Raw genomic sequence first — 23121 nt, 5'->3', positions numbered from 1 at the left:
GGGGACAGACATCGCTACAGGGCCCCCATGGGGCAGACCCCGCTCCCCCCACACCGCTGCCCCCCCAGGGACCGTCCCCATCCCCATCACCCCCCCGTGTCCCCCGCACCCCGAGGGCACACAGAGCGGGCACAGCGCGGCCGGGAAGCAGCTTTATTGGGGGGGGGGGGGGACAGGGGGCAGCGGGGGGGCGGCAGCGGTGACGGGGGGGCTCCCGGGGGGGGGCTCATTTCCTCCTGATGGCCTTGTAGAGGTTGATGCCAGCGGCCACGGTGTTGATCGCCACCGGCACCAGCGGCCAGAAGCGCTTGACGCGGACGGGCTGCGGGGACAAAGCGGTGTCACCGGGGGGGGGGGGGACACAACAGGGGACCCCCCACGCACCCCCCCTCCCTCCAAGGAAGGTCCCCCCGGGAGCGGCCCCCAGCAGTGCCACCAGCACAGGGGGGTCCCGAGCATCCCTGGGGCCGCCCCGCAGGGTGTGTGTCCCCCCCCTTGCCACCAGCACAGGGGGGGTCCCGAGCATCCCTGGGGCCACCCCCCAGTGTCCTGTCCCCCCCCCCCCGCCCCGGTGTCCCCCCACTCACGTCCATCGTGGAGTCCACGCAGGTGACGTCGAGCACGGGGCGGCCGCTCTGCGTCAGCACGGGCCCGGAGCAGTCCTTGATCAGCTGCGGGCAGCGGGGGCGCTGAGCACGGGGACGCGCAGCCCCCCCCCCCCCATGGGGCTGTCACCTCTCCCCCTGCCCCCCCCAATCCTTCCAAGGGACCCCAGGGACCCCCCCCCCCGGCCCAGCGAGGCGCTCACCCCGTCCTCCTTGAAGTCGCAGGTGTCGGGGCGGGCGCCGGTGTGCGCGGGGCAGCGCGTCTCCATGATGGTGAAGTTGAGGTTCCGCAGGGAGCTGAGCTGGACATCCTGCGGGGACAGGGGGTGGCGGCCCCCCCAGGGACCCCCCCCCCGGGCACTGCTCAGAGCCAGCGGTTTGGGGGGAGCAGCCCTGAGCCCCATCCCGCACCCCTACACCGCCATCACCGGCCGCGCGGTGTCCCCTTCGTGTCCCCTTGATATCCCCCCCCCAGCGTCCCACCAGTTTCTCCAAGGTGTCCCATTGATGTCCCCAGGGTGTCCCCCAAATGTCCCCCCGGTGCCCCCTCAATGCCCCCCCCGTGTCCCCTCCATGTCCCCAGGGTGTCCCCCCAGTGTCCCCTCCATATCCCAAGGGCGTCCCCCCAAAGTCTCCAGGGTGTCCCACTGATGTCCCCGCTCAGAGTGTCCCCTGCCCCGTCCCCCCAGCGTCCCCATAATGTCCCCCCCCGGGTGCACCCTCAGTGTCCCCAAGGTGTCCCCGGGAAGTCCCATCGATGGCCACAAGGTGTCCCCAAGACATCCCTTGGTGTCCCCTTCATGCCCCCAAGGGTGTCCCCAGGATGTCCCCACATCATCCCCCTTGATATACCCAGGTTGTCCCCACGATATCCCCAAAATGTCCCCAAGGGCGTCCCCAGGACGTCACCCCAGTGTCCCCACGGTGTCCCCAGGGTGTCGCCGAGGTGTCCCCAAGCGTCCCCGAGGTGTCCTCAGGGTGTCCCCAAGGTGTCCCCTAAATCTGTGCTCACCGGGCTGGGCTCGGGGTCGGCGCTGAGCAGCCTGAAGGCGTTCTGCACGTCGGGGCGCTGGTTGAAGGAGTCCACGGCCTGCGCCAGCACCTGGGTGTAGGCGAGGGGGGCCGGGGCGGGCAGGGCGCAGGCCCCCCCCAGCACCGCCAGCACCAGCACCCAGCAGCTCGCCATCCTCGCCCCGTGTCGCCCCGCAGCCCCCGATGCCTTTTATCGGCCCCCAGGGTTGTGCAACGCGGCGCGGGCACGGCCCCGCGGAAACTTTGGGGCCAAGGGGCGGGGGGGCAGCCACAACGCGGCCGTTTTATTTTGGGGGGGGGACACGGCGGGATGGGGGGGTTGTGGTGGGGACGGGGCTGTCCCCTGCCCTGCTCCGTGCCCTCCGCATGTGTGCATCACCGGCCCTTGGGGAGCGAGCGCATGTGGAGGGGAGACCTTGGGGACATGTTGGGGACATCGTCCCCTGTGGGGACACCGGCCCTTGGGGAGCAGGAATATGTGGAGGGGACACCTTGGGGACACCCTGGGGACATCGTGCCCCGTGGGGACTCCAGCCCTTGGGGAGTGTACATGGGGAGGCGCAGGGACGCAAACACAGCCACGGCGGATGGAAGGGATGGACACGAACACAGCGGGTGCGAGGGACGTTAATCGGGACGTTAATCGGGACGTTAATTGGGACACAGGGCTGTGACGCTCGCACGGCACCGGCTCCTGCCAGGGCTCCTCAGGACCGCGTGGGGCTGGTGCGGCTCCGCCGGCCGCGGGTCCACGGGGGGCCGCGCTCCCGCAGGCGCTGCCTGAGGCCGGCCCAGTGCTCGCGGATCCAGGCCCCCCAGCTGCGGCCGGGCTGCGGGGAGAGGCGGCGGCGTCAGCCCCGGGGCGGCACCGGGACCCCCCCGGGGCCTCGCGGCCCCCCGCGGCCTCCTCCTCGTGCCTGGCGGCGGGCGCTGGGTGCCTTTATGAGCCCCCCGGGCCCATGGGGGGGGCACGGCCGGGGCTTTCCGGAGCGCCAGGGGGGTGGCGGCAGGGGGGAGGCCGCCGGCCCTCGCGCCAAGCCCGCGGCGCTGAGCAAACAGCCGCAGGGGAGCGGCAGCGCAGGGCGGCCCCGCGACCCGGTCAGCGCCGGCCCCGAGGGTGGGCGTCGAGGCCGGGAAGTCCCGGGAGGCCGTAAATCTGCCACGGCTCTGCCGCGGGGCCCCCGGCGCCACGGCCCCTTTGGCGCTGGGTATGGGGAGGAGCGGGTGAAGGAGGCCAAGGGGGGGTGGAGGAAGTCAGAGGAGGGCGGTGGAGGCCAACAGAGGCCAAAGGAGGCCAATGGAGGCCAACGGAGGCCAAGGGAAGGCAGTGGGGACGGTGCAGGGTCTGCAGGACAAGAGGTGCGAGGAGCGGCCGGGGCCTTGGGGTCGTGGGGCCGGGAGGAGCCGAGGGGAGGCCGCATGGCGGAGGGGCGGGCGCTGAGCTCTGCTCCCTGGGGACAGCGCCAGGAGCCGAGGGACCGGCCCGGAGCTGGGGCAGGGGAGGGTCAGGCTGGGGGTTAGGGAAAGGTTCTGCACCCAGAGGTGGTCGGGCACTGGGACGGGCTGCCCGGGGACGGGGGCACGGCCCCGAGCTGCCGGAGCTCAAGAAAACATTTGGACACGCCCTTGGACACGGGGGCCGGGTTTTGGGGTGGTTCTGTGCAGATCTGACTTTTTTTTATGGCTTCTGACTTCGTGTATTTGGTGTCTCTGCGACCCCAAGGGCACGGGACCCGCCCCGCGCTCCCCTCCCGCCCCGACCCCGCACAAGGGCAGGGGCCGAGCCGCCACCACAAAATGGCGGCCCCCAGCCGCCGTGCACCGGAAGCCGCTCTCCTCTCTCCCCGGACCTCCAACCAATCAGCGCGCGGCTGGCTGAGCTGCGCGCCAATAAGAGGTGGCGGCGTTGCGGTGACGTCATCAGTCAGCGCCCGCACTCGGCGTGGTGCGGGCTGTCCGTGCGGCGAGGGCCGGGCGAGGTCGGTCCCGGGGGGTGGCATGGCGGGAGGGGGGGGGGGGGCGCGTCGCGCCGGCTCCGTTCCTAAATTTATTTTAATTTTTCTCCCCCCGCAGCCTCCCCGCGATGCGGCGCTGAGCCCCGGCTTCCCCCCCCCGCCCCTCCCCCGCCATGGCAGCCCGGCTGGTGGGGCGCTGCTGCTGGCGGCACCTGGCCGCCATCTCCTGCGGGCCCGGCCCGGCCTCGCGGCTCCGGGCCTCGCTTCACGCCCCGGGCCCCGCCGCCGACGGGGCGTCCGCCAAGGAACGGCCGGAGGAGAGCGGCGGGGCCGAGCACAGGGCGCTGAGGGAGCTGGTGGAGGCGGCGGCGGGGCCCCGGGAGCTGCTGGAGCTGAGCGAGGCGCCGGGGCTGAGCAGCAACCAGGCCTCGCTCGTCATCAGCCGCCTCTCGTGGCTGGCGGCCGAGCAGAAGCTGGAGGCGCAGAGCATCCTGCAGGACCACCGCTTCAGGCAGCTCGTCGGCGTGATGGACTCGCAGGTGGGTGCCCTGACGGGCGGCGCGCCCCGAAAGCTGCCTGCCCCCCTGCCCGCGTCCGCCTGCCCGGATGGCTCTTCTCCTTCCCCCCGTTTTTTTGTTGTTGCGGCGAGCCAAAGCTGCCGCCTGCTCGGTGCTTGGTGGCTGAGACGTTTCAGAGCCCACCGCCACCAGCTTCAGCTCAAAACAGGGTCCCCGTGTCTGTGGGACAAGCCCGCAGCAACAGGGGTGCCCCAGAGCTGGAAGGGCCACGCTGCAGCACTGGGAGAGAGAGAAGCTGGCAGCGCGGCCTTGCTGCCCAGGGGAGTGGCTATGAACACAATTAGCTGAGAGTTAATCAAGCAAACTCGCTGCAAGCACAGTTATCCTTCCAAAGAGCTGCTGCAGCAGCCTGCAGTCCTGGGTAACTCAATGTAAGAAAGGGATTTGCAGATGCACGGGTGCTTTGATGCAGACTAAAATAAATAAAACAAACTAAAATCACAGAATCACAGAGTTGTAGGGGTTGGAAGGGACCTCAAGAGATCATCGGGTCCAACTCCCGTGCCAAAGCAGCTTGGCCAGGCAGTAATTAATGACATTGCAGCATCCTTGTGTTGACACGCCAGAGATTCTGAACCTTAGGGCGTGAAGCAGAGCAGTGCTCAGCTCCAAAAACTTGAAGAGCACCGTTTTGGGACTTTGCCTAAAGGGTGGGCTGGGAGGTTGAAGCCTTTGTTTGCTCAAAGCCGCCTGGTCCAAGTGCCCTGAGCTCTGTCGGTTCCAGCGCTCAGCGCTGCAGCTCTCCCCGTAGCCACGGAGCAGTGCCACCTGCTTGTCACAGCTGATCAACGTCTTTCCCTATTCCTCCTGGCTGCCCAGATCTCTCAGGTGTGGAACAACACCCTGGTGAACGCGCTGAAGAGCCTCTACTCCCTGGGGATGCAGAGCAGCAGCAGGGAGATGCAGTCGGTGGAGCACGAGGTGCTGTGGCGGCTGCGGCGCCTCACCTTCCGCCAGCTCGCCTCCCTGGCCGAGTTCCTGGCCACCAGGCCGGAGAAGGAGAGCAGCAAGCTGCTGGGCGAGGTCATCAGGAAGCTGGAGCTGCGCTGGACGGAGCTGGAGGGCACCCGCACCGTGGTGGCGCTGATTGCCAAGGTCGGGCACATCTCCCCGGCCCTGATGGACCGCCTGGAGGACAAGGTAGGGCTCCAGGTGCTCTCAGCCTGCTCCGTTCCCTTCAGATCATCGTTCTGGGGGCGGAAAACAGCTTTGGGACGTTCCCTGTGGGCACCTGCTTAGCCTGCCAAGCAGAGGAGTGCTAATTCCACGCACATCTCTGTGTTAGCGCTCCGCTGCGTGCCCGCTGGCAGCTCTTTGAGCAGCTTCCCGTGCTCGGGAGAAGCATTTCCCCCCCGAGGAGCCACGCAGGTGGGGAGTTTGCGGGTGGGAGCTCCCTCAACGCGCTGCTCTGAGCCACTTGAAGGCTGATGTGCTGCGCTCTGAGGCTGGAATTGCCTTTTTTTGTGCCAGAATTGCCTTATTTTGTGCTAGAACCGCCTGAGCTCAGCTGGCAGGCGGTAAATTGCGGAGCCAGCAGAACCTAACGGCCAGAAGTGCTGTCCTTTTCCTCCCCCTCGCAGCCTGACTTGGCAGGGAAGGTGCTGAGGGAGGCCTGCTCCCTCTTTCTGTCCCTCCCGGCAGCAGGGAAACGTCCTCGGGGTCCTTGCAACCCAACAGGGGTTAACAGCTTAACGCAAACCACAGGTTTGGGGCAGCAAATTAAAGCAAAATCAGGGCACGGGCCTCGCTGAGAGGAGCGAGGGCGACCTCCCGGGCAGCGGCCCGTCACGCCCCGCGTCCACGGCTGGCTGCGTGCCTCCCCCCTGACGTCCCGACGTTTCTTTGTCAGGCCCTGGAGCTGGCGGAGCAGTTCAGCCCCGAAGACATCCGGAAGATCACGCTGGCCCTGGCGTACCAGAACCGGCGCTGCGTGCCCCTGCTCCGCGCCCTGTCCTACCACCTGCTTCAGAAGCACGTGGAGCTCAGCCTCGGCACCCTGACGGACCTGATTTTCGCCTATGGTAAGCGACTCGGCCGGGTCAGGACCTGCCGAGGGCAGCTCGGCTCCTCCTGGGCGCTCGAGCCGGGCTCTGACAGCGTCGCTGCCACCCGGGGGGGGACCTGTGACAGAGGAGGGAGGCCGGGGATGTGCCAGCCAGCGCAGCCACCTCGTTTCCAGCTCCGGGTGCAGGCGGAGCGAGCCCCGGCGCCTCTCCCGCTGACGGCACAGCCTCTGGCCGCAGTTCTGCCTGCCCCCCGGCTCTGCCCCACGCTCCCAGCATGGTTTTTTTGGTGCCAGCGGCGGTGAGGGAGACCTCCTGTGGCGGCACAGCGTGCGCGCTCAGCTCCGTGCTGCTGGCTGCTTCGACTCGCTGCCGCCTCACCCCAGAGCCCGTTTGGGCACGGCCCGGGCGCGTGTGGTCAGCAGCGTGCCCCGGTTTTCCTTCCAGCGTGCGGGAAGAAGGGACGAGAGTGCTTCGGAAGGGCAGTTAGGGCACGGGGCAGCCCGGCAGTTAGCTGAGATCCCCAAACGGCCCGAGATCCTCTCCTGCCTCCTTCCCCGACCAGGCGTTTCTCAGGGAGTCCCTGTTTCCGTCTCCTCGCTTGCAAACCGGCCCCGTTCACAGCAGGCTGATCGATAATTGGTGTTATCATCCTCGGTGCCGTGGTTCTCCGGCCCCTCTCCGTGCGATGCTGTGCGCCCCTGCCCGGAAAATGGGGGGAAGGCAGCCAGGGGAGCCGAGGGGAGCTGCTCCTCAGTTCCCCGTCCAGCTTTTGTCAGTGGAACAGACTTTCTGTCTGCCCCTGGGGCGGGGTGGTCTGCGCGGGCTGGACGTTCCCAAAAAATAAAGGATCACCCCACGAGGCACGGCCTTGGAGGTGGGGGGGGCTCGCGCTTCTCGTGGCGATGTCTCCAGCCTCCCCTGGTCCTAAAAAAACAGCCTCGTGGCACCCCGCCCGCCCGGGCACGGCTCCCGTAGCAGCTCCGTGTAAGCGGCTGCCGCTTTTCTTTTGCTCCTTTAAGGAAAACTGAATTTCCACCAGCCCCAGGTCTTCCAGAAGATAGCCGCCGACCTGCACCCCCACGTGGCCACCATGACGCCCGTCGAGGTGACGCGCTGCATCAGGTCCTTCGCCCTCCTCAAGTGGCTCAGCCTGCCCCTCTTCGAGGCCATCGCTCAGGTGAGGGGGCGCCGGTGGGGCCCTCCCTGCCCCCAGCGGACGAGCGGGAATGTTGCGGAGCTCTGCTTCTGCTCTCAGCTTTCCCCTTTAAAAAAAAAAATCCTACAGAAGTCCTCAGAGATCCCGTGCTCGTGTGTTCCTACCTCGCCGCAGGGGCCGGGCGCGTCCTCGGGTGGTGGTTTTTAATCTTTCCCTGGCCGTGCTCGCCCAGGACAGATGACGACAAGCTCTGGTTTTGCTTCCCCTGTCTCGCAGTACGCCCTGGACAACGCCAAGCAGCTCCCGGTCGCCCACCTGTGCAGCATCATCCTGTCTTTCGCCCGCCTCAACTTCCAGCCCAGCAGCAGCGAGGACTTCTTTAAGATGGTAACCTCCCTCCCTCCCTCCCTAGGGTCCCTGGGAAGGCCGCGCGCCTCCCCCAGGCACATCCAGAGCAAAAAGCGGGCGTCGGAAGGCTCAGACCGCTGCGGGAAAGGGGAATGGGGACCCCGCAGCTCACGACGGGCTGAAAATCCCCTCCTGAGCCGCGTGCTGGGCGATCGCAGAAGCAGGCAGCGCACCGCGAGCTCCCCAGCCCCTGCGGGCTCCCTTTTCCAGCAGCCGCAAGCAGCGCGTGGGTGTTGGCGTGCCCTCCTGAACGCGGCGCGCTGTAATTAGCTTCCCCGTAACGAGGCCGCGGGGGGTTCGGGGTCGCGCAGCCGCCTGGCTCGCCCAGCCCTCAGCACCGCGGCGCTGGTTTTTGGGTTCCTGCCGGAAGGAAGGAGGCCGCCGCCTGGGAAACGGGAGCCTCCCGCCGCGCCTGAGCCGGGGGCTGGCAGCAGGGAGCCCCTTCCCTCGCCCCCGGCGCCCCGAATTCCTGCAGGGGCACGGGAGGGGCAGGCGGCTCTCCCTGGGGATGGATCCTCACCGGAGAGGGGCTGCGGCGTGGCTGCCAGCCGCTCGCGTGTGGTGCACAGCCGAGGAGGGATGGCACCCAAAATCGCGATCGTTAGGGTTGGAAAAGCCCTCTGCTCCAACCACCCCCCTAATTAACTCAATTTTTGAGGCATTGCAGAAAGAAAAACCCAAACCCTCAGCACCACGAGGCTGCCGCGGAGCGGTCCCGAATCCTCCCGGCGGCAGCCAGCCCGGGGAGGAGCGCCGCAGGAGCGGGGATGCGGGCGCGCGTCGTGGTGCTGAGCTGCGGGTTTTGTGCCGGGGCAGGTGCACGAGGAGCTGCGGGGCCAGCTGGGCGGCCTGGAGCCCCAGCTGCTCACCGACCTGGTGTGGTCGCTGTGCGTGCTGCAGCAAGCCGAGCCCCACTACCTGCAGCGAGTGCTGGCGCCCGACTTCCACGCTCGCATCCGAGGTGAGGGGGGACGGGGATAACGGCTCTGGGGGCTGCCTGAATTCGGCCCGGCGCAGGTCGTGGTAGCTCCAGCCGGGACCAGGAGGGGGGTCAGTGTCCCCGACGGGGGTCGGTGTCCCCGAGCGCGGCTCCGACGTGCCCGCGGGGTCGAGCCCCAGCAGGGCGACGCGTTGCCCTCAGCCCTGGGGGGGAGCCACGCGCCCCAGGGCACGGTTTTACTGCTCCACGCGCGCTGTCCCCAAACCTTTGCGCCTCGGGAGGTGGAGGGCTCGGCGCTTCTCCTTGAAACGGCGCCCGCCGGGGAGGCGCAGCCCCGTCAGATTCAGTCCCTGCCTCCTCCGTGGCAGGAGCCGGCCAGCCGCCTGCCACAGCAACGGCTGTAGCCCACGGGCCCCGCGTCCCCCCCTCCCGTGCGACCCTGGGGATAAAAAATTGTGCCGCAGACAGCGGGGCCGTGCCCCCGGAGCCGCCCCTTCTGTGGGCATTGGGTGTCCTGCGTGCAAATCCCTGCTCTCCTCTTCTTCCCCCCCCGGCAGACGATCCGTCCCCCAAGGCCCAGACCCTGCGGGTGAAGCTGGCGCACATCAACGCGGCGGCCAAGCTGGAGAGCCCCGAGTACCGGGGGCCGTTCCTGCCGGCCGACGCGCTGGGTGCCGCGGGGCCGCCGGGGGACAGAGCCAGCCAGCTGCAGAGCGGCCTGCGGGAGGCCCTGGCGGGGGTGCTGGGCGGCCACGACAAGGGACGTTTCGACGTCCCCACCGTCTACGGCTGGCAGATCGGTGAGCGTGCCCTCTCCCCGCGCCCCCCACGCCGGTGGCGAGCGGCAGGACCCCGCCGGGGGGGTTACGTCCCCTCTCGTCGTGCGGCCTCCGACCTCTCGCCGCCCCGCAGCCCTGTCAAATTCGGTCCCCGGCCTCTCGGTGGCGGGGACCGGCCAGCCGGCTGCCACAGCGACTTCCGTAGTCCATGGGCCCCGCGTCCCTTCCCCGTGGGACGCCGGGGATAAAATCGTGCCACGGACACGTCCCCCGCCCGAGGGGAGGTGCTCCCGGAGCGGGCGCTGGCGGGGGGAAGGCAGCCGGGTGGCCCCCAGCAGCCGGCCCTCGTGTTCCCCGCTCTCCGCAGACGCCGAAGCGGTGCTGAACGGCGAAAACAAACCCCTCCCCGTGAAGGATTTCGCCGCTCCCCACCTGCTCCACGCCGAGGGGACGAAGCCGCTGCCGCCGGGCGCCAGGAGGTGGGTCTGGGCGCGGCCGCGGGATGCCGGGGCTCCGCCGTCCCCGGGGGACGGTGCCGTGGGGGCTGCCCCCGCGTGCCGGGGCTGCCTGCCCAGCTGCCTCCCTGGCTGTTTCGGCCGTCTGGGCTTGGGGAGGGATGGGTTTCAGCCAGCAGCGCGGTGTTCGTGCTCAAAACCCAGCCCAGCGCTGAGCTCCGGTGTCAGCGCGCCACCGCAGTCCCTTCTGCCGCTGCTCCCGGCTCCCGCGGGGCTCCGGCCCCCCTCTCACGGCCTCCCGTGCCCTCCGCGTGTCCCCCCCAGGGTCGCCTTCCTCAGGTGGGAGTTCCCAAACTTCAGCAACAGGAGCAAGGAGCTGCTGGGCCGCTACGCCATGGCCCGGCGCCACATCCAGGCGGCCGGCTTCCTCGTGGTGGACGTGAGTAGCCGCGGAGGAGGGCGAGGCTGCGGGGGCTGCCCCGGCCTCCCTCTGCCTCTCTGCTTGCCCCCCTGTGAGGGGGAGCGAAAAAAGCGCAGCCCCCCCCCCTCCTGCGGGGGGCTGTGGGGGCACGGCAGCTCGCTTTTAGCCTGGCTTCAGGTGAAACGCTGCTGCCTCCGCGCCCCTCCTGCCCCTGCTTCCTAATTCCTCGGAGCTTCCTAATTCCTCGGAGGAGCAGGACGGCACCCTGGGGGGGGCCAGGAGGTGGCACTGCCGTGGGCTGGGTCACCCTCAGGAAGCCCCTAACCCCCCCGGTGCCAGAGGGGAGAGGAGTCGGGCCGGCTTCTTGCTCCCCTCACCCTAATCCTGATGGCTCGGGGCCGGGGGGGGGTCCTGCGCGGTCCCGTCAGCCCCCAGCGCCCGTTGCTGCGGTCCCACACCGGGCTTAGCCGCCCTGATCCTCCGCGGGCCACCTGGCGGGGGGGTGGGGGGGGGGCTCGGTAATGGAGGAGGACAGCGGGCGAGGTCTTAGCCGCGCTGATCCCTGCTCCGGAGCCCCGTGCTGCGGCGGGGTCACGCGTTATTGAGCCTCCCCGGGGTAATTTTAGCTCGGCGGGCGGCGAGCCACGTGTCGCCCCCGCTGCCGCCGCTGCCCGGCCCCACAAAGAGCCCGAGCTCGGGCACGTTTCGCCCGCCGAGCTGCTGCGTTTTGAGGCCGGGGGCTCCTGGTGCTGTGCGTAACCTCCCCCTGCTCCCCGGCTGGAGATTTCGGGGGGAGATGGAGAAGAGGAGGAGGGAAAACGTCGCTTCCCGAGGCTTGAGCCTCGCCTGGCAGCAGCTCCATCCAGCCGGGGTGGGCGGGGGGATCCCCCCCCCAGGCATCAAATCTGCTCCCCTGGGCGCGGAGATGAGCGGTGCTGTGCCGAGGAGCGTTCATCCCGCCCCCAAAGCCGGCGCTGGGCCTGCGGCTCCTGCTCCCCTTTTTGGGGTGGGGAGCCCAGGGGCATAAAAGGGACGGGTCCCCAAGCCCCCGTGGGACACGCACCGTGGTGGACGGAGGCCCTGAAGGCTCCCCGGCCCCCCTAACCTCCTCCTGGAGGGAGGCAGCCTCCAAAAAAACCCGGTGTCGCCCGTCTTTCCCCCCGGCTGCTGGGGGAGGCCGACGGGACACGGAGACGGGAGGAAGCGGCCCCCGGAGCCCCGCAAATCGGGTGAAAAATGGGGCAGGTTCTGGTGCTCCCTGAGGCCGCCGCGGCTCTGCCCCGCTGCGAGCGGTCCCCGTGCTGCTCCCGCTGCTTTGCGCCCTGCTTACGGAAGCCCCTTGTTCCCCCGCGGTGATGGCGGCTGCTTTGGGGCCGCAGCTGGGATTTATCTTGGGGGTGTGTGGGGGGGGAGAAATGGCCCCAAAGTGGCCCCGAAACGTCCCCTCTGCGCCCGCAGCCTTGTCAAATTCGGTGCCCGCCTCTCGGTGGTGGGGACCGGCCCAAGGGCTGCCACAGCAAGGGCCGTGCTTCATGGGCCCCGCGTCCCTGCCGTGGGGCTGCGGGGATAAAAATAAGGCCACGCACAGCCCCCGGCAGCCCCCCCTGGCCCCCCCAGACCCTCACCCCCTTTCTCTTCCCCGCCGCAGGTTCCCCACTACGAGTTCCTGGAGCTGAAGCTGGAGCGGCAGCGGGTGGCCTACCTCAGGGACAAGCTCAACAAGGCCCTGGCCAAGGAGCTGGCGAGCTAGCGGCCGGGCTCTGCGTGTGTGTGTGTCAGCGGCGTGCCCCGATAACCCCCCCCCCCAATAAAACGCCCCCCCAATAAAACGCCCCCCCAATAAACCACACGGCTCTGCCCTGCTGCCTGCGCCGGGAACGGGGCTGGAGGGGCTGCGCCGCTCTGCGCCGGGGGTTTGGGGTTCGTCCTTGGGGTTTGGGGGGCGGGGGGGATCAGGAGGAGGGCTGCGCTGCTCCGTGCCCCCCCCAAAATGCTGCTTTTGGGGTCGGGCCCTGCGCACGCTGGCCCCCGGAGCTGAGGGTTAATGGCACAGCCTCGCTGCCTCCCCGTCTCACCCGCAGTGCCTTGTCCCCGGGGAGGCTGCGCGGCGCGAGCAGGGGCAGCAGGACCCCAGAGGGGCACCGGGGAGCCCCCCCCCCCCCAATATGCCTCTGTCCCAGCTCCGTGTCCCCCAGCACACGCGGGCTCTGTCCCCCCCCCGTCCCCACGTCCCCCAGCCGGGCAGTGAGAAAGCAAGAAAACCCCGCTGCGAGCTGGCTGCCGGGTTTTGGGGGGGATTTAAGCGGCCGTGTGGGCCACGGCGAGCGGGTTTTCGGCCGTGGGGACACCGCCGGACCCCGGGTGCTCGGCCTGGTCCCAGCACCCCCCCGGCTGGGGACGGAGCCCCCCCGGCAGAGCCCTGGCCGTGGGGACGAGGCGGCGGCGGCGGTGCTGAGTCACGGCTGGGGCTGCTCCTGGCACCGGCACCACGCCAGCGCCGGCCTCGCTCCCTGCCGCGTCGGGCCCTGATTTTGGGGGGGGGGGGGCAGGACGTTTTGGGGGGGGGTTCTGGGGTTTGGGCAGCTGGGGTGGTTGCCCCCAACCGGGACTGGGCGGCCTGGGGGCGTCCCACGGGCGCCAGCTCCCCGCCAAACGTCCCCCTCCTCCCCAGGAGCCGTCAGCGCGTCCGTATGGGGTGTCCCCACCCCATGGCGCAGAGGGGGGGGGGGTACCGATGTGTGCCCCCCCCAGCATTACCAGGGAGCCGTCCCCATCCTCCTCCCCATCCCCATGGAGACGGGAGGAGGAGAAGCGCCACCGCCATGGCGACACCGGGGCCCGATCCTGTCCCCCCCCCCCGGGGGACACCGGGCTTGGGGACACTGCGGGGGGGGGGACGACCCTACACGTGCAGCATCAGCAGCTTTGGGGGGCCTGGGGACACCGGGGGGGGACGGGGGGGACCCTACACGTGCAGCATCAGCAGCTTTGGGGGGCTTGGGGACACCGGGGGGGGACGGGGGAGACCCTACACGTGCAGCATCAGCAGCTTTGGGGTGCGGGGGGGGCTTTGGGGGGGGCTCCGAGCCCCTGTTCCCCGTATAAATGGGGGTGCAGTGTCACGGGGGGGCTGATCCTTAACCCCCACCCCACCCCAAAAAAAAATTTATCAGTGCTCGGGTGGGGAAACTAAAATGGGGGGGGGTCCCCATGCCCCGTGCGCCCCCCCCCCCCCCCCCCCCCAAGGCTGCTGCAGCGCCGCAGTGCCTGGCACCCCCCCCCCCCCCCGCTGCTTTCTCTGAACTAAAATAAATAAATAAATAAATAAATAAATAAATAAATAAATAAATAAATAAATAAAAGGGGGAGGGATATAAAAAAAAAAACCAGCACCAAACCTGCTGACATCATCCGGGATGACGGGGCTGCGCCCCCCCCCCCAACCTCCCCCCCCCCCCCCCCCCAGCACCGATGCTCAGCCTCGCCCGGCGCAGCCGCCGTCGCCCAACGCCGCCGAGCCGAGCCGCGGGCTGAGCCGGCCTCGGGCCGGCCTGGGGGGTCCCCGGCCCCGCCGCCATGCCCGGAGAGTCGGCCTCGAGCCCCCCTGGGCTGCAGCTGGAGGCCGGCCTCCCCCCGGGCTCCGAGGAGGAGGAGGCAGGTGAGGCCGCGGGGATGGCGGCCGAGGGAGGCCGCGGGGACGGAGGCAGGGAGGGAGGGAGGGAGGGAGGACGTGAGGATGGAGGGCGCGGGGATGGAGGGATGGAGGCTGCTGGGGCTGGAGGCTGCAGGGTTGGAGGCTGCAGGGGCGGAGGACGTAGGGATGGAGGGATGGAGGCTGGAGGGGCGGAGGATGTAGGGCTGGAGGGACGGAGGCTGGAGGGATGGAGGCTGGGAGGATGGAGGATGGAGGGACGGAGGTTGGAGGGACGGAGGCTGTAAGGACGGAGGCTGTAAGGACGGAGGATGGAGGGACGGAGGGACGGAGGCTGGAGGGACGGAGGACGGAGACAGAGGAGGACGCAGGGATGGAGGACGCGGGGCGGCAGCGCTCGCCCTGAGGCTCTCCTGCCCCTCCACGCCGGGGGGGGGGGGGGATGCCACCCTGGGGACACCACCCTGACCCCCCCCCAGCCCCAAGTCGTGCCCCCGATACGGGGAGGCCCCGCAGCACCCAAGGGTGCCCGGGCCGGCCGGCCCCACCCCCCCCACCCCCCCCCCCCCACCCCCACCCAAGGGCCACCGGTCACCGCGCCCCAAGGTCACCCCGCAGAGACGGGGCCGGGGCGGGGGGGGGGGGAGGGTCCCGAGCGGTGCCCCCGTCCCGCTGCCACCCCCCCCTGCGTGTCCCCAGGGTGCGGGGCTGGGGGACACCGGGGGGGCCCTGGGGGGGGGGGGGGGAGGTGAAGGGAGGGGATGGGGCAAGGCGGGGGGGGGTGGGATCAGGGCCCCCCCCGGGCATTGAGGGGTTAAAGAGACCCCACGGAGCTGGGGGGGGGTGTACGGGGGGGGGGCTCGGTGATGGGGGGGGTGTCCCCTTGGTGAGATTGGTGCTGGGGGGGGGGGGGGGGGGGCCGGGGGTTTATCCCCATAGGGACAGAGTGGGGGTGCCCCAACCCCCCTGTCCCCAGCCCCCTATGTCCCCCCCCCCCCCCCCCCCGGGGCTCAAACTGGGGACAAAAAGCCCCCCCCCCACCCCCCAGCCACTTCTCAGGGTGCAAATGGGGGTCCCAAAGCCCCCCCCATAGGGCACAGCCCCCCCCATAAGGCACAGCCCCCCCCATATAGGGCACAGCCCCCCCCCATAAGGCACAGCCCCCCCCCATAAGGCACAGCCCCCCCATATAGGGCACAGCCCCCCCCATAAGGCACAGCCCCCCCCATATAGGGCACAGCCCCCCCCATATAGGGCACAGCCCCCCCCCATATAGGGCACAGCCCCCCCCAGCCCCCCGTAGGCGCAGCATAGACACCACCCCAAAAACCTGGGGGAACTGATGTGCCCCCCCCCCCAACACCGCCCCCAAAACGGGACCCCCATCCCTTATAGGACACCCCCTGAGCTTCCCCCCCCCCCCAAAAATAATCCCCGAGGGCGGCCCCTCCCCGTTCCCAGCAGCCCCGCAGCCCGCCCCCGCCCCTCGCCCCTATATAACCCCCCGGGGGGCGCATGGGGCAGCTCGAGGTGGGTGCCGGAGCCTGGTCCTGGTGGGGGCTCTGGGTGCTGCCGGAGCCTCCCCCGCCCCATGGAGCCACCCCTGAGGGCCCCAGGTAACGAGGGGGGGCTCCTTGTGGTTTTTTTTTTTTGGGGGGGGGGGCTGCTGAGAGTTTTCGGGGGCGTTATGGGGTGGGGAGGGCTGCGTGCCCCTCGGGGCTGGGCCCCCCCCACACTCAGCGCAGGGATGAGCGGTGGGGTTAGGGTGTGGGGGGTTTTTTTTTTTTTGGGGGGTGGGGGGGTGGCTGTTGTTCCCCCCCCCCAGGTGGGGGACTCAATGCTTAGGGTTGCCCCCCCCCCCCCCCCAATCCTAAATGCCCTGGGTGCAGCTGTGTCATCCAGGGGATGCAGGTGGGGGGGTTGGGACTTCTGGCTACTTTCCCCCCTCCCCAACCCCCCACAAGACCCCTCCAGCACCCCCAAAACCTGTGGTGCCCCCCCGCTTAGATAAAGGGGTGTCTTTTTTTGGGAGGAGGGGGGTCACCCCTATAATCTTCCCTGGGCTCTGCCCCCCCCCTCTGTGAGGACAGAGCGGGGGCCCTGCCCCATTTTGGGGTGTCTGAGCGTGTGTGGGGGGGGTGAGGATATAACAGGGTGCTCTGCCCCCCCCCCACACTGACCCCCCTCTCTCCACAGCCCCCCTGGGGGACGCCGCCGCCACCCCGATGCCCACCAAGGAGGAGGCCCGCCCGCAGCCCGAGGGGGCCAGCTGCGACGCGGCCCCCGGCCCCTCCGCCCCCGACGCCGCCGAGCACGGCCCCCCCGCCAAGGGCTGCCGCCCCCCCCCCACCGCCACCACCGCCACCACCACCGGCCCCCCCGGCCCTGCCCGCCGACCCCCTGGACACCCGCATCGTCATGGGCGAGGAGACGTGCTGCCCCCCCAAAACCCACCCCGAGCCCCCCCCCCCCGCCGGCCGCCCCCCCGCCGGCCTGGACCCCGACCTCTTCTTCACGGCCCCCTCCACCCCCGTGCGGACGGGGGGGCCTCGCCCCAAGGCCGAGGAGGACGGGGGGGACGCGGAGAGCGAGGGGCTGGGCTCGCCCCCCACCTCCCCGTCCGGCTCCTACATGACGGCCGAGGGGGGCAGCTGGGGGTCCTCGGGGACCGCCAGCACCTCCCCGTCCTGCTCCCCAAACCTCCTGGCCGAGGCCCCCGACGGCGAGGCCGGGCCGGCAGCCTTCACGCACCGCTCCCCTTCGTCGTCGTCTTCCTCCTCCGAGGATGAGGACGCGGCGTCGGCCGGGCAGGAGGAGGAAGAGGAGGAGGAGGAGGAAGAGGATGAAGGCAGCGGGCAGGCACTGGTGGAGGAAGGCTCGGAGCTGCCCCAGGTGGCCCCCGCCGGCCTCATCCCCGCGGCGCTGCTGCCCTTCCGCGGCAGCCTCCTCTTCGAGGCCGAGGCCGTGGAGATCACGCTGGTGCCGGCCGAGGCGGCGGCCGAGCCCCTCTCCGGGGAGGAGGAGGACGAAGACGAAGAGGAAGACGAGGAGGAGGAGGAGGAGGATGAAGACCCCAGCACCTCGGCCTCCTTCCTGCGCTCGCTCTCCGAGACCTCCATCAACGAGGGGGTGGACGAGTCCTTCGCCTTCCGCGACGACACCTCGGCCTCCTCCGACTCGGCCTCCTACGACGGCGAGGAGGACGAGCGGCTCTACGGCACCGAGCGCCACGCGCTGGGAGGGGCGGGGGGGCCCCCCCCGGCCACCGCCACCCCCGGCGACACCGAGCCCTCCTCCGAGGCCTCCGGGGACATCGAGCTGCACCTGCGCGGCGGCGCCGCGCAGCCCGACGGGACGGGCAGCGGCAGCGTCACCCCCGGCGGGGATGAGAGGGCATCACCAGGAGGGTCCCCACGGCACGAGGCAGCCCCCAGCCCCCCCATTTCGGAGGCACCCCCCAGCACCGAGGAGGACCCTGAGACCACGTGCGTGGAGCTGGGGGCGCTGGGTGTGGAGCAGGATGGTGCACACCCGGTTGAGGAAGAGGAGGAGGAGGAGGTGGAGGAGGAGGAGGAGGAAGAGGAGGTGATAGTGGCCTCTGAGGTGGCCTCCGTTGAGGCTCCCACCACAGAAGTCAGCGTGGAGCCGATGGGCGAGACCTTCAGCTCCTCCTCATCCTCCTCGGAGCTGGAGGAAGCCTCCACCCTGGAGCCCGACGTCCTGCAAGAACCAGGCCCCGTCCCAGAGGAGCCTCCCCCCACGGAGGCCGCCGTCCCCACGGAGTCTGTGCCCCCGGAGGAGGCCGAGGAGGTGACACCAGAGGTGGCGGAGGTGACACCAGAGGTGGCGGAGGTGACACCAGAGGTGGCGGAGGTGACACCAGAGGTGGCGGAGGCCCAGCCGGAGGCTGACCCCGGCGCGGGGCTGGAACCGGAGGCCGCAGCGAGCGGCAGCGCCCCGCAGCCCCCCTGTGCTGGGGAGACCAAAGACCCCGAACCCGATGGGCCTGGGGGGGATGCCCCCACGCTGCCTGCCACGAATGGTGACCACGAGCTTGACGCCACCACAGCGGAGACCCCTGAGCCTCCGTGCCCGCCTGAGCAAGGTGACCTCGACAGCCCGGACCACGAGGCCGGTGGCCACGAGGACGGCAGGACGGACCCCACGGCAGCGCCCAGCCTGGGTGAGGATGTCCCCGACCTGCAGGACGGCATCACGGATGAGGCCCCTGAGCAGGATGAGGCCCTCCACGAGGACGGGGAGGCCTCGGGCAGCGAGTCCCCGCCGCTGGCCGTGAGCGATGGTGGCAGCGACACTGCCGAGGCGCTGGAGGAGGCGCTCAGCCCCGCGCCGGGGGACGTGGACGAGATGAGGGACGCGGATGAGCCCGACGCCGCCTCCGAGGACGAAGCCTCCAGCGAGGACCTGGAGCGGGAGCAGAGCCCGGAGCCGGCCTCGGCCAGCGCGGAGGCCGAGTGGGATGCCACCGCCTCCTCCTCCTCCTCCGAGGACTCGTCGCCGGAGCTGCTGGACACCTCGCGCTCCCGCACCGACTCCAGCTTCTTCACCGCCCCCGAGGACAGCGCGGGGGAAGCGGCCGCCCCCGGCCTCCCCTCCCCGGCCCCGCGGCCCTGCATGGCCCTCTGCCTGCTGCCCCCGGCCTCCGGCCCCCCGCCGCTGCGCTTCACCGCCTCGGAGCGGGAGGTGTACGTGGGGACCCCCCCGGCCCCCCTCGAACTGCTCCCACCACCACCATCACCACCACCACTCGGTGCCTTGCCGGAGAGCGCGGAGGACCGCCGGCACGTGGCCACCATGCTGCAGGGCGCCTTCGGGGACCTGCCGGCACCGCAGCGACCGGGGGGGCCCGGACAAACTCCCCCCGCCGCCGCTGCTGCTGTGGAGCCTCCGCAGCCTCCCCAGGCTGAGGCCGAAGCCGCCGTCGCCACACCTGAACCCAAAGAGCCCCAGGAGCCGGGCGATGCGGGGAGCCCCCCGCGCACCCCTCCGGCCTGCCCCGCGCAGGACGAGGAGCCCCCGCTGCTCCCCCCCGGTGAAGAACCCGAAGCCAAAGTCCCGGCAGAGGGCGAGCAACCCCCAGCACCCCCTGAGCAGCAGCAGCAGGAGGAGGAGGAGGAGGTGGCAGCAGGATCTGGCCCCACACCCAGCCCCGAGGAGGGCGGGGAGGTCGCCCCCAGCCCCACCGAGGCCGTTTTGGTGCCCTCAGACCCCCCAGCAGAGCCCAGCTCCCCCGAGGACCGCGCACCCCAAGAGGTCCTGGCGGTGCCGGCCGAGGTTTCGGTGCCGGCCGAGGTTTCGGTGCCGGCCGCCTGCCCGCCGCTCTCCAAACTCATCCAAGTGCCTCCTCTCTCCTCCTCGCCGCCGCGCTCGGAGGACACCTCAGGGCTCGCCGAGCGGCCGGAGGAGCGTCCGTCTGTCCCGCCGGCCTCCAGGAAGCGGCTGGAGGGTAAGGGCCGTCCCCATCCCTATGGGTGCCTTTGCGGGGTCCCAAGAGGCACGTGTGGGGTTGGGCGGTGCTGTCCCCATCCCATGGGTTCATTCGTGGGGTCCCGAGAGACGCGTGTGGGGTTGGGTGGTGCTGGGATCAGGGCGAGCATCCCGGGTACCAGCCCCTGGGGGGGGGGGGGGGGGGCCTGGGGTCCCTACAAAGCCCGATTTTGGGTGATGGGGCTTCCCCTTGCTTCTTGGGGGGGGCATGCTGGGCTGTGGGAACGTGGTGACCCCAACATCTCCCATCCCCGCAGCGCCGGAGCCGTCCCCGCAGAAGGAGAAGGCGCGGGGCAGGAAGGCGCCGGGCGGCACCAAGGGTGCGCGGGGGCCGGAGGCAGCGGAGGGGGGGCCCCGCCGGGCGCCCCGGGGCTCGGTGCAGTCCGAGTCGAGCTCCTCCAGCGAGGCCGAGCTGCCCTACCGCTGCCCCGGCGCCGCCGAGCACCTGCCCGCCATCGCCCTGCTCGAGGACAAGGCAGCGCCGCGGCGGGGCGAGGCCAACCATAAAGGTGAGGGGGGAGGGGGGAGATTTGGGGGGGTTTTGGGGTGTTTGGGGTGGCATCGTCAACCTGGTCCTTTTGGCTTGTGCAGGGTCGTGCAACGAGTCGGAGAGCAACGACGAGTCCATCCCGGAGCTGGAGGAGCCCGAGGGCGCGGAGCCGCGGCCGGCACAGACCCAGGTATAGGGCTGGGGGCTCGGAGCCCCCGTCCTGGGGCACCCAAGGGACCGTGGCCCCCTGTCACCTGCTGCCGTCCCCCCCCTGCAGGCACCGCTCACCCACTCGCTGGGCACCGGGGAGGAGAGCATCAGCAAAGCCAAGCAGAGCCGGAGCGAGAAAAAGGCCAGGAAGGTGGGATGGGCACCGGTGGGATCGGCATCGATGTCCCATGGGGTTTATTTTTTGGGGGGGGGGGGGTGTTGGGACCCCGTGTCCTCCCCAGGGTGCTGTCACCATCCCTGGGGTCACGGTTGGGTCCCTTGGGGGGGTGTCCCCGCCTTGTGGGGCAGCTCAGCCTGGGGACAGCCCTGTCCCCGTCCTGCGTTATCCCACTGCTGGGGGCTGGAGAGCCCCGGGCTCAGCACCACCGGACCCAGCGGGGTCCCTGGGGCTGACCCCAAACGTGTTTTTCCCCCCCCCACACCCCAACCCCAGGCCATGTCCAAGCTGGGTCTGAGGCAGATCCACGGCGTCACCCGCATCACCATCCGCAAGTCCAAGAACATCCTCTTCGTCATCACCAAGCCCGACGTCTTCAAGAGCCCCGCGTCCGACATCTACATCGTCTTCGGGGAAGCCAAGGTTGACGGGGGGGGTCCTTGGTCCCTGGGGGGTGGGAGGTCCCCGGGGAGCAGCCGGTGACACCCCCCCCCTTCCTTCTCCTCGTCCCCGCAGATCGAGGACCTGTCGCAGCAGGTGCACAAGGCTGCGGCGGAGAAGTTCAAGGTGCCCATGGAGCACTCGCCGCTGATCACCGAGACGGCGCCCGCCCTCACCATCAAGGAGGAGAGCGAGGAGGAGGAGGAGGTGGGCGGGATGGGGCTGGGAGGGGGGGGCCGAGACCCACCCCCCCAGTGGGATTTGTGGGGTGGGGGGGGGTTGGGGTGGGGGTGACGGCGCTGTCCCTGCTCCCTCCCACAGGTGGACGAGACGGGGCTGGAGGTGCGGGACATCGAGCTGGTCATGGCCCAGGCCAACGTCTCGCGCCCCAAAGCCGTGCGGGCGCTCAGGCACAACAACAACGACATCGTCAACGCCATCATGGTGAGCTGGGGGGGGCAAGGGTTTGGGGGGGGTGTTTGTGGGGTCATCCCCACCCCGCGGTGCCTGACGCTGTGTTCTCCTCCCCCACAGGAGCTGACCATGTAGCGGCCGGGCCCCCCCGGCCCCCCTCCCTGTATAGGTGCACAGTTCTCCTCCTCTTCCTTTCCCCCCCCCCCCCGGCATCCTTTAGCCCCGCGCCTTTGCCTCGCCCGCCTCTGTAATGCTCAATAAATGGCCTCATGCATCACTGGGATCGCACCCCGCCTCCACGCCTGGTGATTTGGGGGGGGGGGGGGGCCCTCTCTGTGGGGTTTGGGGGGGTTGGGGGGCTCCTGCAGCCCCCCCACCCCCAGGCAACGGGGTTGGGGGGGGGGTGTAGGATGGGGACCGGGTGCTCAGGGAGGTGGGATGGAGACCCCCTCCTGGTGGCACCTGGGGGTGGGATGGGGCTGAGCCTCCCCCTCCTTGCCCACCATGGGCTGGGGACCCCCAATTTGGGGGTTTTTTGGGGATGGGCACAGCCCCGTTTGGGGCCGTCACCCCCCCCCTCTCCCAGCCCTCGGAGCATTGGGTTTTGGGCACCCGGTGTCGGCTGGAGGGGAGGTGAGCGAGGGCTGAGCAAGGAGACGACGAAGCGCCGTGGGGTGCAGAGTTTTTTTTAATATTTACCTCTAACAATGCTCTGTACAGAAAGCATACATACAAACCACCCCCGGCCCCACCGTGGCGTGTCCCCCCCCCCCCCCCCCGCTCCGGCAGCACTGGGGGCTGGAACCCCCCTGGCGCTCAGCCCCCTGCCCACCAAAGCTCCAGCGCAGGGTCAGGGCCAGCTCCCAGCCACCTTTCCCCGTGAACAGAGTATTTAAAAAAAAAAATACTGTGAGCTGCTAAAGATCTCCATACACAACCGGTCCAAAAATAGGGTTTTTTTTCCAAATTTTTCCGGAGTAGTCAATGACTCGAGCGTTGGTGTGTGGTTTGGGGGTGGGTTTTGGGTGTTTTTTTTAGTTGGCGGGGTGTAAGAAGGCACTGAGGACTCGACGGAGCCGGGGTTCTGGCCTGATGCTCCCAGCGCTCGTTGGGAGCCCAGCGCCGGTACCCCTGGCTTGCGAGCTTGGCTTTTTTGTTTTTCTCATTTTTCTTTTTTTAAGAAGAAAACGAACCCTGGGCCCCGCTGCTGGAGGTGCAGGGGCTCCCTCCCTCCCCTGCTCGGGGCTGACGGGTGATGCTGAGCAGGAGGAGCCCCCCCCGGCTGCGCCCGTGCCCTGGCTGCGATTCCCAGCGCGGAGCCTGCAGGAACAGGGGGTAAGAAGCGCCCGGCGCAGTGGGGCTGAGCGAGGAGGAGGAGGACGGCAGGATGAAGGCTCGGTGCTGGGAGCCCCGGCAGGATGGTGCTGAGGCGGTGGGTTCGTGCAGCAGAGAGAGGTCTGGTTAATCGGAGCAGCCCGGTGGTGTGGAAAAGGTGCCAGCGGGTGCCCTGGGGCCGTGTCCCAGCGGGGGGGAAGCTGCAAAACGCAGCCAAAGCCCCACAAAGCCCCCGGACAAAGCGTGAGGAATGCGCACGAGGCGGGGGCGGGCTGGGTGCAGGGTGCTGAGCAAGCGTCTGGGCTCCCAGCGAGCCGTCCCTGCCAGCTCCGGGCTGCCGGATTCCCCCCCCAGGCTCCCTGTCCCTCCTCCTCCTCCTCCTCTTCCTCTGCCTGCCCTCCTTCCTCCCGGGGCCCTGCTGGTGCTGGCTTGGGGCGAGGGCAGGGATTTGGAGGGCAAAAAAAAAAACCAGAAGGCTGAGGGATACAGGTTTAAAAAAGTGTTTGTAACTGCCTGTAAAATATATACAACATCTCTGCCCTGCCCTGCGGCCGTCCT

At 69.7% G+C, this 23121-nt stretch overlaps 3 protein-coding genes and 3 non-coding genes across 6 annotated transcripts; 5 read left to right on the top strand and 1 right to left on the bottom strand.

The window, feature by feature from the left end:
• Positions 1–139: 139 nt before the first annotated feature.
• Positions 140–1792, bottom strand: CAMP (cathelicidin antimicrobial peptide). The gene is made up of 4 exons (XM_066991119.1): positions 1618–1792; positions 809–916; positions 588–671; positions 140–322 (listed from the first exon to the last, which is right to left on the bottom strand). The coding sequence occupies exons 1-4, from the start codon at positions 1789–1791 to the stop codon at positions 227–229; spliced, it is 462 nt and encodes a 153-aa protein (XP_066847220.1). The 5' UTR covers position 1792; the 3' UTR covers positions 140–226.
• Positions 1793–3495: 1703 nt separating this feature from the next.
• Positions 3496–12184, top strand: TBRG4 (transforming growth factor beta regulator 4). Its single transcript, XM_066991072.1, has 11 exons — positions 3496–3616; positions 3711–4131; positions 4990–5310; positions 6020–6191; positions 7196–7353; positions 7609–7719; positions 8557–8701; positions 9238–9480; positions 9827–9938; positions 10239–10353; positions 11984–12184. The coding sequence occupies exons 2-11, from the start codon at positions 3766–3768 to the stop codon at positions 12083–12085; spliced, it is 1845 nt and encodes a 614-aa protein (XP_066847173.1). The 5' UTR covers positions 3496–3616; positions 3711–3765; the 3' UTR covers positions 12086–12184.
• LOC136790217 (small nucleolar RNA SNORA5) lies at positions 9008–9150 on the top strand. Its single transcript, XR_010829762.1, has one exon. It is a non-coding gene; the product is annotated as a small nucleolar RNA SNORA5 (small nucleolar RNA).
• Positions 9588–9726, top strand: LOC136790216 (small nucleolar RNA SNORA5). The gene has a single exon (XR_010829761.1). It is a non-coding gene; the product is annotated as a small nucleolar RNA SNORA5 (small nucleolar RNA).
• On the top strand, positions 11789–11925 carry LOC125180959 (small nucleolar RNA SNORA5). The gene has a single exon (XR_007159932.2). It is a non-coding gene; the product is annotated as a small nucleolar RNA SNORA5 (small nucleolar RNA).
• A 1614-nt stretch (positions 12185–13798) lies between the features above and the next one.
• Positions 13799–21516, top strand: NACAD (NAC alpha domain containing). Its single transcript, XM_066991030.1, is given in 10 exon segments — positions 13799–13993; positions 16184–16341; positions 16343–19454; positions 19753–20004; positions 20087–20175; positions 20263–20346; positions 20650–20796; positions 20890–21021; positions 21136–21258; positions 21349–21516. Coding segments are annotated over 10 exon segments (4194 nt in total). The 5' UTR covers positions 13799–13911; the 3' UTR covers positions 21364–21516.
• The last annotated feature ends 1605 nt before the right edge of the window (positions 21517–23121 follow it).

This window comes from Anser cygnoides, chromosome 2 (genome assembly GCF_040182565.1).
Source record: "Anser cygnoides isolate HZ-2024a breed goose chromosome 2, Taihu_goose_T2T_genome, whole genome shotgun sequence".
NCBI classification, from domain to species: domain Eukaryota; kingdom Metazoa; phylum Chordata; class Aves; order Anseriformes; family Anatidae; genus Anser; species Anser cygnoides.
This window is presented reverse-complemented; position numbering and strand designations above follow the sequence as displayed.